At 47.1% G+C, this 14,780-nt stretch overlaps 1 protein-coding gene across 1 annotated transcript in view; it reads right to left on the bottom strand.

Annotated features, from left to right (window-relative positions):
• The window catches only part of sgsm2 (small G protein signaling modulator 2), a gene marked incomplete at its 5' end in the record, with an annotated part of 38,732 nt that overhangs the window by 15,708 nt on the left and 8,244 nt on the right, over window positions 1-14,780 (bottom strand). The window contains one exon of the mRNA XM_080845187.1: window positions 3,054-3,222. Coding sequence (XP_080701313.1) covers window positions 3,054-3,222 — 169 coding nt within the window. The remainder of the gene's footprint in view (window positions 1-3,053; window positions 3,223-14,780) is intronic.

The raw sequence follows: 14,780 nt of genomic DNA, 5'->3' as shown, positions 1-14,780 counted from the left end.
GCAATGCATTATTCATAGTCGAGGGGAAGTCATGAAAACAGAACTTATTCCGGCCAGTCGGCAGCTAGTGTTTAAGAGGTAAATGGAAGCAATTACGGTACACAGAGGAACAGAATTCCTTATATTTCTTATTATCACTGCTAAAGGAAGCAATCAGGAAGCTTTATGTATTGAGCTTTGGTCAGTGTCCAACTGCCAAAACCCAGCTTGACAGAAGAGAGCGTGAGGTTTGTGCACTGACTGCTGCTGCTGCTGCTATTGCTGCTGCTGCGCCCTCAGACTGTGCTCCCTCTGCAGGGAGGTGTTTCCACCCATCTGCACATGCGGATACAGGCCTGCGACTCAGCCCGGGGGGGACAGTGGGAAGGTGGTGGTGATGGGGCACAGCGGATATGATGTTGCTGTCAGTGCTGGGCGACAGAGCCGGAGGGGAGGGGGGGTCGATAGGTCGGACGCCCAAGCCAATAAGCACTGCAGCTCCATCCATCTGGACCCATCCTGCCACCGCCAGTGCTTGCTATAACCCCTGGCTGCCCACAGAAGCAGGAAGCCCAGGATTGTCATCTCCACAAATCTACATTAGCATTGATCCTGTGTCACCATCTGCCCAGCAGGGGCACGGCCAGAGCGATGGGATCTGTGAGTGTCTTTGTGTGTGTGTGTGTGTGTGTGTGTGTGCTTGGGTGTGTTTGTGTGTTTGAGTTTGTGTGTGTGCGTGTATGTGTCTGTTTGTGTGTGTTCGTGTGGGTGTGTGTGTGTGTGTGTGTGTGTGTGAGTGTGACTGTTTGTGTGTGTGTGTGTGTGCGTGCGTGCGTTATGTCTGTTTGTGCGTGTTTCTGCGTGCGTGCGTGTGTGTGTGTCTGTGTATATCTCCTTGTGTGCATCTGTGTGACTGTGCTTGTGTGTGTGTCGGTAGGGTTGCTGTTATTGGTAAACAAACAAATAAATCCCCATCATGGCGGAGATGACGTTGGAGCTGTGCAAATGTTTTATAGAGCTTAATTTCTCTTTAAATGACACTCCCAACGATGTATGGCCACGACCCCGGGACCTCGTCTGAACGTCTGATCGATTCAGACTTTCAAATTACAGCCCTGTGAGTTTGCTCCAGCCAAAGCGGTTTCATAGTGCTAAATAATCACCAGCCACACTATTCTCTTAAGTTCTGCTCATTCGGACTGCAGGTCTTTCTTTCATATTCGTAATTGGTGGTCCAATGACAGTGTCTAATAAACAACCAATTAGGACAAGTATCTGCTTGGCTAATTCACAACACTTTGATCTCCTAATTTGAAGAGGGTGGGAAACAACACAGCTAGTCTTTCTTTATTTGGACAGTTTGAGCCAAATTTGAGCGTAACAGCATGAGACAGGGATCCGAGAGCCAGGAATCTTGTGCTGTCAGCTGGCTGCTACGACACAAACGAGCGTGGCCCGATGATGAGAAATGACATTGGCTCTGTTGGTCCCTGCGGTAAGAGTGGAGCACATACTCAACATTACCACGAAGTTTACATAATTCAACTTGACCACTCGACAAAAAAAACTCCTAGTTTGGAGGTGAAAATGGATATAAAATCATAATTAAAAAAACGGGGCAGTGCGAAAATAAATGTAGGCTATTAACTGTACTGTCCGCCATCTTTACAGATTCCCTTGTGGAACATAGCAATTTGAAGGCGCAAACACCAATGAACAAGCTCCATCATTACCATGTTCTGAGGTGTTCTCTAGGGTTCTCTGTAAAGTAAAATTACTTCTGACTTTCTCTCTGTCTCTCTTTCATTTTCTCTCTCTCTCCTGCCCTACGAATGCATTTCTGTCACTGAGAAGCACCGCAGGTTGAGTGAACAATCGGTAATTGTGAGGGAACAACTGAGCTCTGATCTGTCACGACGGCAATCACGTTGGAGTGCACGCCAGAGCAATTGTGCACAGTTCCTTTTCATGCAGTCGGCAATATCACTTGCAATAGTCTTTCATTTTGGAATCAATTTGTGCCCTTCAACGCCGGGACTCAGTTTTTTTCTTTTTTTCAATAAGCACCCAGGCAGGCAGCTCCTGCGATGGCGACACGATGATGGAACCATGGCAACGGGAGAAACCAAGCAAGAGGGACCCTCGCCAAAGCCGGAGGAGTAGAAAGGGAGGGTGTGTGTGCAGGGAAAACACACACAGACACACATGACTCCAAAGACGCACTTTTGATTCATCAGGCTTGGACTGTGGGGTGGTTGTGTAGACAATGAGAGACACAAACAGAAAGAGAAAGTGAAAAAAAAGAAAGAGGGAGAATTGTAGTCTGCAGTCATTTTCCCAGGGGTGGATTAGCAGTGGTCATGTAGATGATTGCAGTAAGAGGTGCACGTGACAAACAGGAAGAACAACTCCTACTCCATCCTCATCCTCGCCCACAGATGCAGAGTGCTGCCCATTAAAGGCCAGCTCTCCAGCTCCAGAATCAACTTTTGGCCATGTGCTCCCCGCTAATGGAGAATTAACGGCCAAACAAACAATCCACTGGGGCCCGGGAGCTCTCTACCGAAGGGATGCTCTCGGTTTACACCGAAGAGACCACCGTCTTCCAAAGAGAAGCAGAGAAAGACGGTAAACAAAGTGATTACACTGTCTGTAACTGTAAATACAAGACATGGCTTTCATGAAACATGCTGCATCTCATTCTCTGGTTTTGGATCCTTGGAGTACTGCTTAAGCTAAGGGCCAAGCTTAGGAGACATCAGAGGGAGAGAGAGAGAGAGAGAGAGAGAGAGAGAGAGAGAGAGAGAGAGAGAGAGAAAGAGAGAGAGGAGTGACAGAGTGACAGGAAAAACATTACTGACAGAGAACAAAGAGACAAAGTGAGGGGGAGGAGAAAGAAAGCTGGACAGTTAGAGAGAAAAGATCGAACCAGAGCGAGAAAGAGAGAAAAAAGGCGGTTAAGATCTAGACAGGGATGCTGTATCTGTGTGCCACCCCGCTCTGAATGAACACTGGGCATCAGCGTCTGAGGCCTCGGCCTGGCACAGCTGTGTGTTGTGGCCTGGTGCTCTGACCTGGTGATTTCGGCCTGCTGCTGCAGCTGCTCCTGCACCTTGCGGCACACCTCGGCAGTCGTGGCGTTCACCTTGCCGATCTTGGTGAATAGGGCGGCGATCTTGTCGCTCCGCAGGAAGCCGGCCGCCCGCCGCTTCAACAGGTGGGTCAGGCATGCTTCAATAGTACCTGGGCAGAGAGACAGACAGAAATAAAAAGAAGAAAAAGAAGAAGATAGAGATAAAGTAAGAAAGAAAGAAAGAAAGAAAGAAAGAAAGAAGGAAATTAAATACTCATATCAAAGCAATACAGCCACTCTTCAAAGCAAACAAAGCAACAACAAGTCGGGATTCCACCCCCGGTGTGGTCTCATGGGGGCTTTGCTTTTTAATGAACTCAGATGAGGGGCATATCTTATTGTGTATAATTGCATTGGGCTGCGTTCTGCGGGTGAGATTTTGTGGGGGCTCACAGAGGCAGCTTTCAGAAGGCTGGGAACCCAGACGGAGGAGGTGGAGGCTTCCGACGCAATTACCATCTGCAACTAGATTTACTCGCTGGTGCCGGCGCACTTTTAAATATTTCAGCAGGGGACAGGGACAAGACAAATAACGTGTTAGCAGGGAAAGTTTTTGGTGTTTTTAGTGTGTGTGTATGTGTGTGTGTGTGTGTCAGTGGGCATGAGCTGGCTCTGAGCCGCTACAGGTTCATTTTTAATGAGCACTAACACCACAAAAAAAATTCTCCATGGAAAGTGTTTAAGCTCTGCTTTATGATACTTTCCATGAGCTGGAACTGCACAGGCTCGAGAAATGTACACCAGATATGGTCAAATGACCATCCTCGGTGATGTACTTTTTCAGGGAGATAAGTAGGGGGCCGATCTCTGTCGGGCAAAGATAAAGAATATATTTACATTATTGAACAGGGTGCGAAAGGCCTCGAGGTTCGAGATTTACATCAGTCACCGGCACCCCGCTAAACACTCCCGTATGCACAACGTCGGACCGGCATGACAAATGTGACCAATATCTCACCAGAATCACCGGTGAGCTGATATACATAATCAATGATGGCTCAAACAGCGACCTCAGCTGTGGTGGTAACAGCAGTTATACTGCTGCGTTTGCATGGTCCCAGGTGATGCTAAAATACACTGCGACACATCAAGGCTACAGCATCTCACTTCATCACTATGTCTTTAGATAAGCTGTACTTAATAGTACAATGTTATAGTATGGCGTAGAGCATGACATGGCAAGATTAGGTGTGGGCACATGGGTGTGGGCTTGTTAATAGGAAGAATGACCCTTTAGTGGCACAGGTTGCATGGCCAAGAAATGGCAGAGGTGAAGACATTGAAAGACAAAGGGGATACAAACGGATGAAGAGGTTTTGATGGCCTTCTTTTGATGGACTGGGTTAGTGGATTAGTCTGAAGATTAAAGTCAGTATTGTGTTGTTATAAATGCATTTAAATGTCAAGTGCAAATACTAATTACTTCATAAAGCACATTGTAATAAGGACACTTGATGAGAACTGGAACCCCCCCCCCACCCTCCACCCCCCCGAGAGCCCTTTCCCATAGATAAGCTTGAGTTAAAGGTCTGAGTAAAGCACACAGACCCCCTACACATCCTAGCAGTCTGGCGCAGGGTTAATTGAACACAGGTGGAGGGGACGGTGGGCTGACAGTGCCTGGAGAGACAGGTGAGATCTCCTGAGCCGATCTGAGCCTGCAGCCCCAAGGCGACACACACACACACACACACACACACTCTCCCTCTATCTCCCTCTTTCTCTCTCTCTCTCTCCCTCTGTTTCTCCCTCCCTCCCTGCCGGTTTAACATGTGCAGGTGTCGGAGCTCTGGAGCTTTCTGTGTACAGATCTGATGAATCATCTAAGTGCTGGCTAAGTGCTTTCCCTGGAGAAAGCAGCATGGTAACTTTCACAGCAAAAGAGAGAGAGAGACAGAGAAATAGAAATAGATAGATAGATATTCGGAGAAATAAAAAGAGAGGGGGTGTTTTTAGAGAGAAAGCCCCCATCTAGGCAACAGGCTTGGCTATGGACACCCTGGTAGTTTCTTCACCTCCAGATACGACACAAAAGGAGAAGGGTGGGGGGAGCAGAGCAGAAAAATAAAGACACAGTCTTTCAGTGCGTGATGCTCCACACAGGCCTTCCTGCACATGGTAGAGACAATGCAGAACATTCACTTCACTGCATTTACATAATCCCTGTGTGCCTGGCGGTTTGCCTGCATGTATCCATACGCCCACACACTCTATCGTCTGCACCCCGCTCCCTTTCTTTCTCTCTCTCTCTCTTGTTCTCCTTCATCCTCTCTTGCCACACACACCGGAGCCAAACACATGCAACACAGGACACCCAAACGGACACTTGCTACTGTATGTCCGTTTAACCCTCGACATACACCTCATGGGAATTCCTCTTTTTATAAAGACGACATGTTGCATAGAGTGGCTCACCCTCCCCCATTGCTGTATAGTGCAGAGTTGTCGCATGGTATGGCTGAGCACAGAACAACACACGGCACATCTCGGCTAATAGACTCTGACCACACGCATTCTTTGTTCACAATAATTACTACCCACTCCAAAATTATTTCATAATGATTTCAAAAGAGCTGACATTGAAAACAATGCAGTCAAAGATAGAGAAGTCCAAGCCAAGACTGAGAAGAAGTGACATAATCATGGAATAGCTCCAACGACACAGACAAAAAACTGCCTCAGACGTCTGCCTTACTGAGTGAGGTCCGTTGAGTGAAGGTTTACGTGTTTTTCCTTTCTCTCCCTCTCTTCCTCTTTTTCTCTCCATCTCACTTTCTCTGTCTCTGTCAGGCAGTCTCCAGTGAGCTCATTAACAGGTCTTAACAGGACAGAGATGCAATTAATGGTGGCCTGGCGTTGTGCGAAAGGTAGCCATGACCGCCAGACAGATTGACTGGCCATTTTTCTGCCTTCTCTGAACATTTGGTGCCGCCGGTTTAGGACTTCAATTGATGCGGGTTGGGCATGAAATGACACGGGTCCACATAACTGGCCTGGACTTCATCTTGTTTGCGCTGTGTACAGTTGCCTTTTTCTGGTGATCGATGGGTGTAATCAGTGTCACTGAAGTGGTGCTGAGAGGGTTAGATACGAGGAGAGGAGAGGAGAGGAGAGGAGAGGAGAGGAGAGGAGAGGAGAGGAGAAAAGAGGGAAGCAGAGAGGGGAGGGCAAGAGAGGAGAAGAGAAGAGAGGTGAGGGAAGCAGAGAGGGGAGGGCAAGAGAGGAGAAGAGAGGAGAGGTGAGGGAAGCAGAGAGGGGAGGGCAAGAGAGGAGAAGAGAAGAGAGGTGAGGGAAGCAGAGAGGGGAGGGCAAGAGAGGAGAAGAGAGGAGAGGTGAGGGAAGCAGAGAGGGTAGGGCAAGAGAGAAGGGAGAGGAGAGACAGAGGGTGGAAAGGATAGGAGAGAAGCAAAGAGGAAGAAGAGGAGAAAAGAGTGAAGGAGAATAGAGATAACAGATGAGAAGAGAAGGGGAGGCTGCTGTGTGGGGGAGAGGGGTCTGCTTGTGGCCCAGCTCAATGGTAGTGGCAGAGTGGGGGCTAGGGAGGGGGAGGGGGGCACCTGTGACTGTGTGCAGCCTAGCTGTGAGTCACAATAATTGACAGTAATGAACTGCATTACAGAGGGACCAGCAGCTGTGGAATGGCGTGGGAGGGAGGAGAGGAGAGGAGAGGAGAGGAGAGGAGAGGAGAGGAGAGGAGGACTGGGCTGGGTGTGGGGGAAGAGAGGGAGAGAATAGCAGAGAAAAGAGAGAAACACAAAGAGATGATGGATAGAGAGAGAGCAGAAGAGCGGGTAGGAAGGGAAGGAAGGCTCAGAGAGATAATAGAGGTAGGTGTGGGAGAGGGACAGGGAGAGGGGGAGCGAGGGAGCGTGAGAGAAAGGGGGGCAAGACAGACAGAGGACGGAGAATGAGGATCGTTAGTGAAGGAAGTGTAAATGTCGTGAAGATTTTACAGAGTTTTGGCTTTTAACTTACAGTCACTTGGAACACCCAGTCAAAGAGTAAGTGCGAGGAAGGAAGAGACAAAGAGAAAAAAACTGAAAGCGAGAGAGAGAGAGAGAGAGAAAGAAAGGGAGGGAGGGAGGCAATATTGCCCAGAGCAGTTAGAATTGCTTTACATTTCACTGTGTCTCTTCGCTTTCTCTTGCTCAAGTCGCACCCAAAACGGATGAGTTGGCCTTTTAGGGCGACTGCAGTCCAGTCCCAGACCGTGCTGAATATATCAGACAGTGGAGAGACTCACTGAAGCAGAAATGGCTGTTACAGTCCTGCCGGTCAGCACAGAGTGGAGATGACAATTTCATGCTTCTCCGGTGGAAGAGTACGACTGCAAATATCTTTTATTTCAAAATAGATGCAATGTGTGTGTGTGTGTGTGTGTCTGTGTGTGTGAAAGAGAGAGAGAGAGTGAGAAAAGACAGTTCTCTCCCATCACGGCTGTTCTCACACAATTCAGCAACAAACACATCACACCCACCCTCCCTGCTTCTCCCTCGTGTTTGTTTTGTGTTTGGATCATTTCGGCTACAAGTGCAGCCGCATTTGGCGCTGACGACAGCTCTGCAAGCAGACGGGAGGTCTTAAAATAGTGGCGTGTGCGGTCAGAGAGAGAAAAAGAGAGAGAGAGTGAGTGAGTGAGTGAGTGAGCAGGCGTGGCATATGGTGTGACCACTGCCATCGGGGCTGCAACACCTCCAGCACGGTGTAGCCGGGGTGACTTGAGCCCGACACGTCGCTAGAGAGCCTCACACATGACTGCACTGGAGAGATGAGCTGGTTTAGGCTGATAGCACGCTGCAGTGGATATCGCCAACTGCACTTATATTACCCTCTCTCACCTCCTGAACCTCACAGTAATCTTTTCCACTTTCTCCTCCTGTCACTCACCGCTCCCTTCCCCTTCTTACACTCTGACTTGACAAGATAATACACAAATGTGAGGAAAGACAGTGATCTCTCATTAGGCCTACAGTGCCACTAGGATCTACCGGTATTCATTTAATCAACTGTTCCACTCCAGTATGAGACAGTACAAATATTCAGGGTATATTTGATCTACATTTTTTTTTTTTTTACTACTGACACATATGAATACACACAACATTCCACCTACAAAGTGCTATTATACCCATACATTATTTAGCTAGTGTCCATTTCAGGCACAATTCAACCTCCAATAAGATTGAAACCCCTATCACAGAGAGTCTAGGGAGCGGTCCACAGAGACGAGGCACTTAACGCTCCACTCTCGCCATCTCTTTCCCTCCCCACTCATTTCCCAGACCCCGGCAGGGCTGGGGGATCACGCCAGGTGATTAAATATTGATTCAGTCCAACTGCCCATCTAAAGCGCAGAAGAAGAAAAAAAAAGATAGAGAAAATTCAAGCCGGAGTTTTATCTCGTCTCACCGTTTGGACTCTGGCTGGGTGGACAGAGACAGTTACAATGGAAATCAATGGCTGCGATTCCTCGCCCTGGGGCTTCTGGTGGGAAAACATGGCCTCCCAAGTAAGTCTCTTAAGCTCTGTTTCCTGTCCACAGGACTCTCTCAATCGTAGAATATTTGCATTTATTTATTCGGTCTGGCACTTCAGACAGGCACTTTTTTGCCAAAATGATTTTCAAGGGACGCTGTATACAACTCAATTTCAGTGGATACTGGCAGGGTTGACAAGCGTACACCACTCTCACAGATCAATGTGTTAAGTCTGAGACAGATGGACAAATGGCCTTAGACAGATTGAATGGGACTGCTGTTTCAATAAGATACAGCACAGTATTTAATGAAAACCCTTACTCAATTGGACTTACCCCACCCCCCCATAATTACAATGTATGTGCTTGTAAGAATGAACAACTGAACTGGCAACAGTGATGTGATCTAATAAATTACAGGTATTAAATCAAATAAATTACAGGTGTTGATAACTACTATTTTCAGTCAATGGGCCAATACAAAATAGGCAGCATGCCAGCCAAGGCTGAATAAGACAGCCAGACAGCAACTCATTTCGTGCACATGTTCTCCCCATTTACAATAGTAATGATGAAAGCACAAGAATATGTAGAAAATAAAGAATGAGAGAGATAAAAAACGAGAGAGAGAATGAGCCCATCCTCCCCACACACAAAAATCAAGGACTCTCAAAAGGGATATAGACCCCACAACTCAATCCAAATAAAGTTCATCAGTTCATCTCCGTTTCTGTTTCTGAGAGACAGAAATACAGAAATACAGAGAGAGAGAGAGAGAGAGAGAGAGAGAGAGATAGCAAAAGAGGGATTAAGATATTACTATTGAGCCCAGGGAGTCCCCACCTGCGGGGAGTAAATGAGTGCGTAAAGGATGCAGGCTTCTCAGAAGCAATCGCCTCTCTTATCATGCTCTGCACCACATGCATCTCCGCGGCTTGCCTTCGCATCCTCGTGAAATTACTGAGCCTGCATTTGATTGCTTTTGATTGCTTCTGGGTAACTCACAAGAGGCATTTCCATGTATGGTGTTTGTGATTATATATCAGTGTTACATGTGTATGTGTGTGTGTGTGTGTTTTACATTTAGTCATGACCCAGCAGGTGTCTATCCATCTCTTCCCAGAAGTATAACAGGTCCAGATCCAGTTTGGTGTCAGTCTGCAGCTTCCTTTGTGATTGGCCACCACCTAACAATCTGACAGGGATCTGCGTGAGGACACCATGCTAGATCTGACACATCTGCCTCTCAGTGCACTTTGACTTCTCTGGTCACAGCTGGTTACAGACTGGAAGCTGTTAAGGTCTCTCTCTCTCTCTCTCTCTCTCTCTCTCACACACTCTCACACACACACACACACACACACACACACACACACACACACACACACACACACACACACACACACACACACACACACACACACACACACACACACACACACACACACACACACAAACACACAAACACACAAACACACACACACACACGCGGAGACAGAGGGCGGAAGACCAGCATTTCCTGTCTAATCGTACTGATTGCCAAGCTTTTAGATATTCGTTATGAAGCAGGGATCAGGGCGCTAGTGTCGGGACATTTTGGTCAAAAGCGGAGCGCAAACGCAGATGTGTTCAGGGGGAACCTCCATCAGGCACCTCCCAAAGTGCATGCCCAGAACAAAGACAGAAAGAAACACCCCAAAGACAGCAGTAGATGTGACACACACACACAAATAGAGCCTTAAAACCATAGCCCCTCTCCACTCTTACAGCCTTGTTTCAGCTGCAAGTCAGAGGCATCGCAACATGTCGTCAGAAATAACCCTCAAATGCGACCACCAACAGGGGCAAGGTTATATAATTGTGTGGGTGAGTGTCAGGATTTGTGTGTGAAAGCATGTGTGTGTATCTGTGTGTGCCGGTAATACCTTTGGACAAGGCAAACGTCTGCAGCAGGCAGTAGCAGGTTGTCATGGTGATGCGCGCTGTAATCATTGGAATACCTTCCAGAGTTCCAGCTCAGCGATGACTGCGAGAGCTTGTCTCTCTAAATTAGAGATTACTAGACCACAGGAGAACAAATGTGGCCCCTGCCAATACAGGAAGAACCAGCACAGGTAATTAGACACCATTTCTAATCTGCCTATGAGTCTGATTGCTTGACAGAGCCATATCGGCTTTCAGCCCCTTTCACTGACGATTCGAAGCCCATGTTCGGAGCGTGACACCTCTGTTGCGTCACGATGGCCTCACATCCATTGATAAAACAGGTTACAGTGTTTCCTGGAAACGAGAATGATCAGACTTTGTTATCTGAGCTCACAAAGACAGAATGTGTGCTGCCAATCATGACAAACCGAGGCTTGCCAAAATGACAGGCAAGGCAAACACAATTCACAATTCAGTGCAAGATGAATCTCAGCTGTTGCGGAGTCCTTGACTGCAACTTAATCTCTAGAGCGTGCAGGCCTGGTTGAACGATATGTCAAAGCAGAGGGGGGATTGGGTAAACACAGATGATTCATATCTCTATTTATTCAGTCATTAATGTATAATTAGTCTTCAGAGCTGCAGGTGTTCTTGAAGAAAGTAATCTGGAAAAGAGCAGATCGTAGCAGCTCATTCAAACGTTCAGGGGATTCAAACTGCAACTCTGACACATCAACAGGAATGGCTTGTCGACAGGATTACACAGTGGTCCGGATGAACTAGTGCTTGCTTTCCTTATCTCTTCTCTGCCTTGTATTCATTTCACAAAGCAGGAAATACCAGATGTCACATGTTGTGGCCAAGCCACTTCACCCTGCTTGTGAAGGTGCTCTCCGTGTGAGAGAGGCCTGAGTGCGTCTCTGACCTATCAGTTTTTCTGCAGTCCATGATAAAGGAACTAAGGGGAAGAGCAACAGTTCCACAATCAAATCAAACATAGCACAAAGAATGTTTCAATAAATTGTATGCATTGTGTCCCTTTTTATTTTTAATTTTTTGTATTATGTTGGTGGTGCCTTTTGGCTTGACAAATGCACCAACAGCTAATTCCTAGATTTCATTTGAATGAGCTACTTCAACTTAATGAAACTGATCTGAAGCAACTCCTGTCTTCAAGGTAAAAAATCTCGAGAACTGAATGTTGTTACAGCAAATCAAACATAGCACAAAGAATGTTTCCATAAATTGTATGCATTGTGTCCCTGTTTTTTTATTTTTTATTTTTTTTATTATGCTGGTGGTGCCTTTTGGCTTGACAAATGCACCAACAGCTAATTCCTAGATTTCATTTGAATGAGCTACTTCAACTTAATGAAACTGATCTGAAGCAACTGCTGTCTTCAAGGTAAAACATCTCGAGAATGTTGTTACAGCATAGCAAACAGATCTGAAGCCTGCATCTTCTCATAATCAGCAGCCTCTCGTTTTACCTAAAATGTCACTGTGCCTATCTGTCTGCCTGCCTTACACGGCTAGTTTTAACATCCTCGTGCCTCAGCTCTCTCTACATCTGTACAACTCTTAACTGACTCTGTGATTGGCAAATCCACTGAACTACTGGATGAAGGGCGCACATGCTTATAACAACACACAGGAGCTGGTGGGCAGCAATAAACTCATCCACCACAAAATTAGCCACTTCTAATTAGTCTGAGACTGGCAGTTCCACATAGAACTAAATGGTCAACTAATGAGGAGCTGGCTAGTTTACAGATGGTAAGCACAATTAAAAATCACTTCTACTCTCTTTTGGCTTACTCTTTGGGGGAAAAGCGTTGCTAAAGGCAGACAGCTCTTAGTTCTCTGACAGGCTCAAATCTCCACTCTCCAGGGTTTGGCTAATTACTTTATTACCTCCCTAAATGAGAGACCAAATTAAGAAGGCACAGATGTATATTCCCATCCCAATTGGAGGGCTTTGTTAATCTTCAAAATATTCAGAAAATATTCAAAGGCAGCCCACCTCCTTGTGCTCCTCTCCCACACTGCAGCTTTCGCTCGGAACTATGGCTTAATGTTTTCGCGAGGAAGCAATTTTCGCATCGATCCACACGTGGGCTACAGAACCAAGTGCTGGCTGACCCTCACCAAAGCCCCCGCAGCTTGTTAGCTTTGGAAATGAAGGAGTGTGGAGGAATATCTTACAGAAACTTCTTTTTCCATAACGATGGTAAAAGTTCACAAGAAGAACTTTTTTGAAAATAATGTGAACGCTGGGGGTGTGAACGCCAGATTTGGAGTTTATTTCTTTTCTCTTTTTTTTTTCTCTCTCTCTGCGTAGCAGCTTTATTTCAAGACAGAGTACTGACATCTGCTTCCACAAAAGCACAGCACTTACTTTCTCACTCACTCTCTCTCGCTCGGTGCTGCCTCTTTTAATAACCACAAAAGATCTGTGTAAGAGTTCATGATGTTTTCACATGGCACAATCCATTCACCCATCCTCCCACCCACCCACATACACACACACACACACACATACACACACACACACACACACACATACACACACATACACACACACACACACACACAGGCACACCAAACTAGGTGCACTTCACCCTCCTCAAATAAGTGCTCACAATCCCGGCAGCGGCACGACGACAGCTATTATCCAGCTCTGCCCTGACTAATGGGCCAACGTCAGAGCGGACATGGCAGTACAGTGTGTACTCTCCGTGCATGGAGAGAGAGGAAGGGGTCAGACACATGATCTCCACCCAGGACAGGAACCTGGCCAGCCACACACAAAAGAGACAGACCTTCAGTATGGCGGGGTTTTCGACACTCTCCAGCTCCTCCATGTTATGGCCGATGTGTGGTCTTGTGAGAGTTGTGAGGGTTTCTCAGGCTGTGCTAGGGGATGCCAATCATGCTAAAAGACACGGCAACAGATGCTGGCAGGCCAGTACAAGGAAGTGTTAGATAAGATTGGAGGGGGTGGCATAGAAAGTTCCTGTACCGTAACCCAGCGCTCTTGAGGAAAGCAACTTGCCTCCCTCACTCAGGAAGTTATGCAGTTCTCATGGTTAAGATATTTTCATTGCTACGTTCATTTGCTACACTGTCACAAATCTGAGGTTAAAGACATTATAGATGGCATTCATAAACACACGTGAGGGTGTGTGTCTGTGGGCATGTTTGTAAGTGGTAATCAGAAAGTTATCATGATCTGTAGATCTATTCAAAGCTCCCTTGAGTGGCTGACAGTGACAGTGCTGAGGCATTCTGTGCTGGCAGTACTTGGACAGAGTCCTTTGACGAGGACTGATGATGGGTGGGGAGAGAGGAGTGAGAGCATGTTTGAGGAGTGTGTGCAGCTGGCACTGAGGCAGGGAGTCCTGGGGTGAAGATGGAGGCTGGGGAGAGGAGAGGAGAGGAGAGGAGAGGAGAGCAGAGTGTGCCTCATCAGCGCCCCTTCAAAGGGTGTGAATGAAAGAGGAGGATTTTTTTTTTTTTGGCCTGCTCGAGTCGTGACAGCTGAGATGATACCCCATCGTGTGCTTGTACTCTGCATTCCCTTCCTCTTCATGCTGTTTCTGGTCACACCCTCCCTCCCTCTCTCTCCCTCTGTCTCTTTCTTTCTCCTCTAGCCTCTACACAAATAAAGCAAACACATACATATGCTGAGCTGAACTGAGGATCACTTGCACTGTGCTCATAACTAAAAGGCACCTTGACTGTTGTAGACACCTCTCCCATACTTGCCTTTGCACAGACACTCGCATAATCAGTGCTAATGAACTACTGCACTGAATGAGAATGTGATAATTACAGCTGCCCAAACACAGACCAAAATAAAATTTGCCATAATGAAACAACACTATTAATCCGAATTCATTAACAGATGTTTCACAATTAAAAGGCAGAAGAGCCACCCAAAGGCTCAACAGAGAGGCATGGGAGCACGGGCGATGAGTCAGAACTCCCAGGGGTCTGACATCACCGCCGCTCATTAGCATGTGACCTTTCACCCCGATCTGAAGGCTCTGGCCGGACCGACAAATGCAGTCACTGTCCGCTGCCATCTCCCAGACAGCCCCGCGTGCAAGACGAGAGCAGACGCTCGCGAAGCTGTTTTATTTATAAACAGCAGATCGGTCCGATCACGTGAATGCGAGGCACTTGAGTGATGGGGACGATGAGATGCTGAAATTGCACGTGCGGTCTGGGCTAACTCTAAGACTCTGCATGGCGTGCTAGTTG

The sequence above is a fragment of the Sprattus sprattus genome (assembly GCF_963457725.1).
Source record: "Sprattus sprattus genome assembly, chromosome: 9".
In the NCBI taxonomy this organism is placed as follows: domain Eukaryota; kingdom Metazoa; phylum Chordata; class Actinopteri; order Clupeiformes; family Clupeidae; genus Sprattus; species Sprattus sprattus.
Note: the sequence above shows the minus strand (reverse complement) of the source record. Positions and strands in the feature narration are given on the sequence as shown.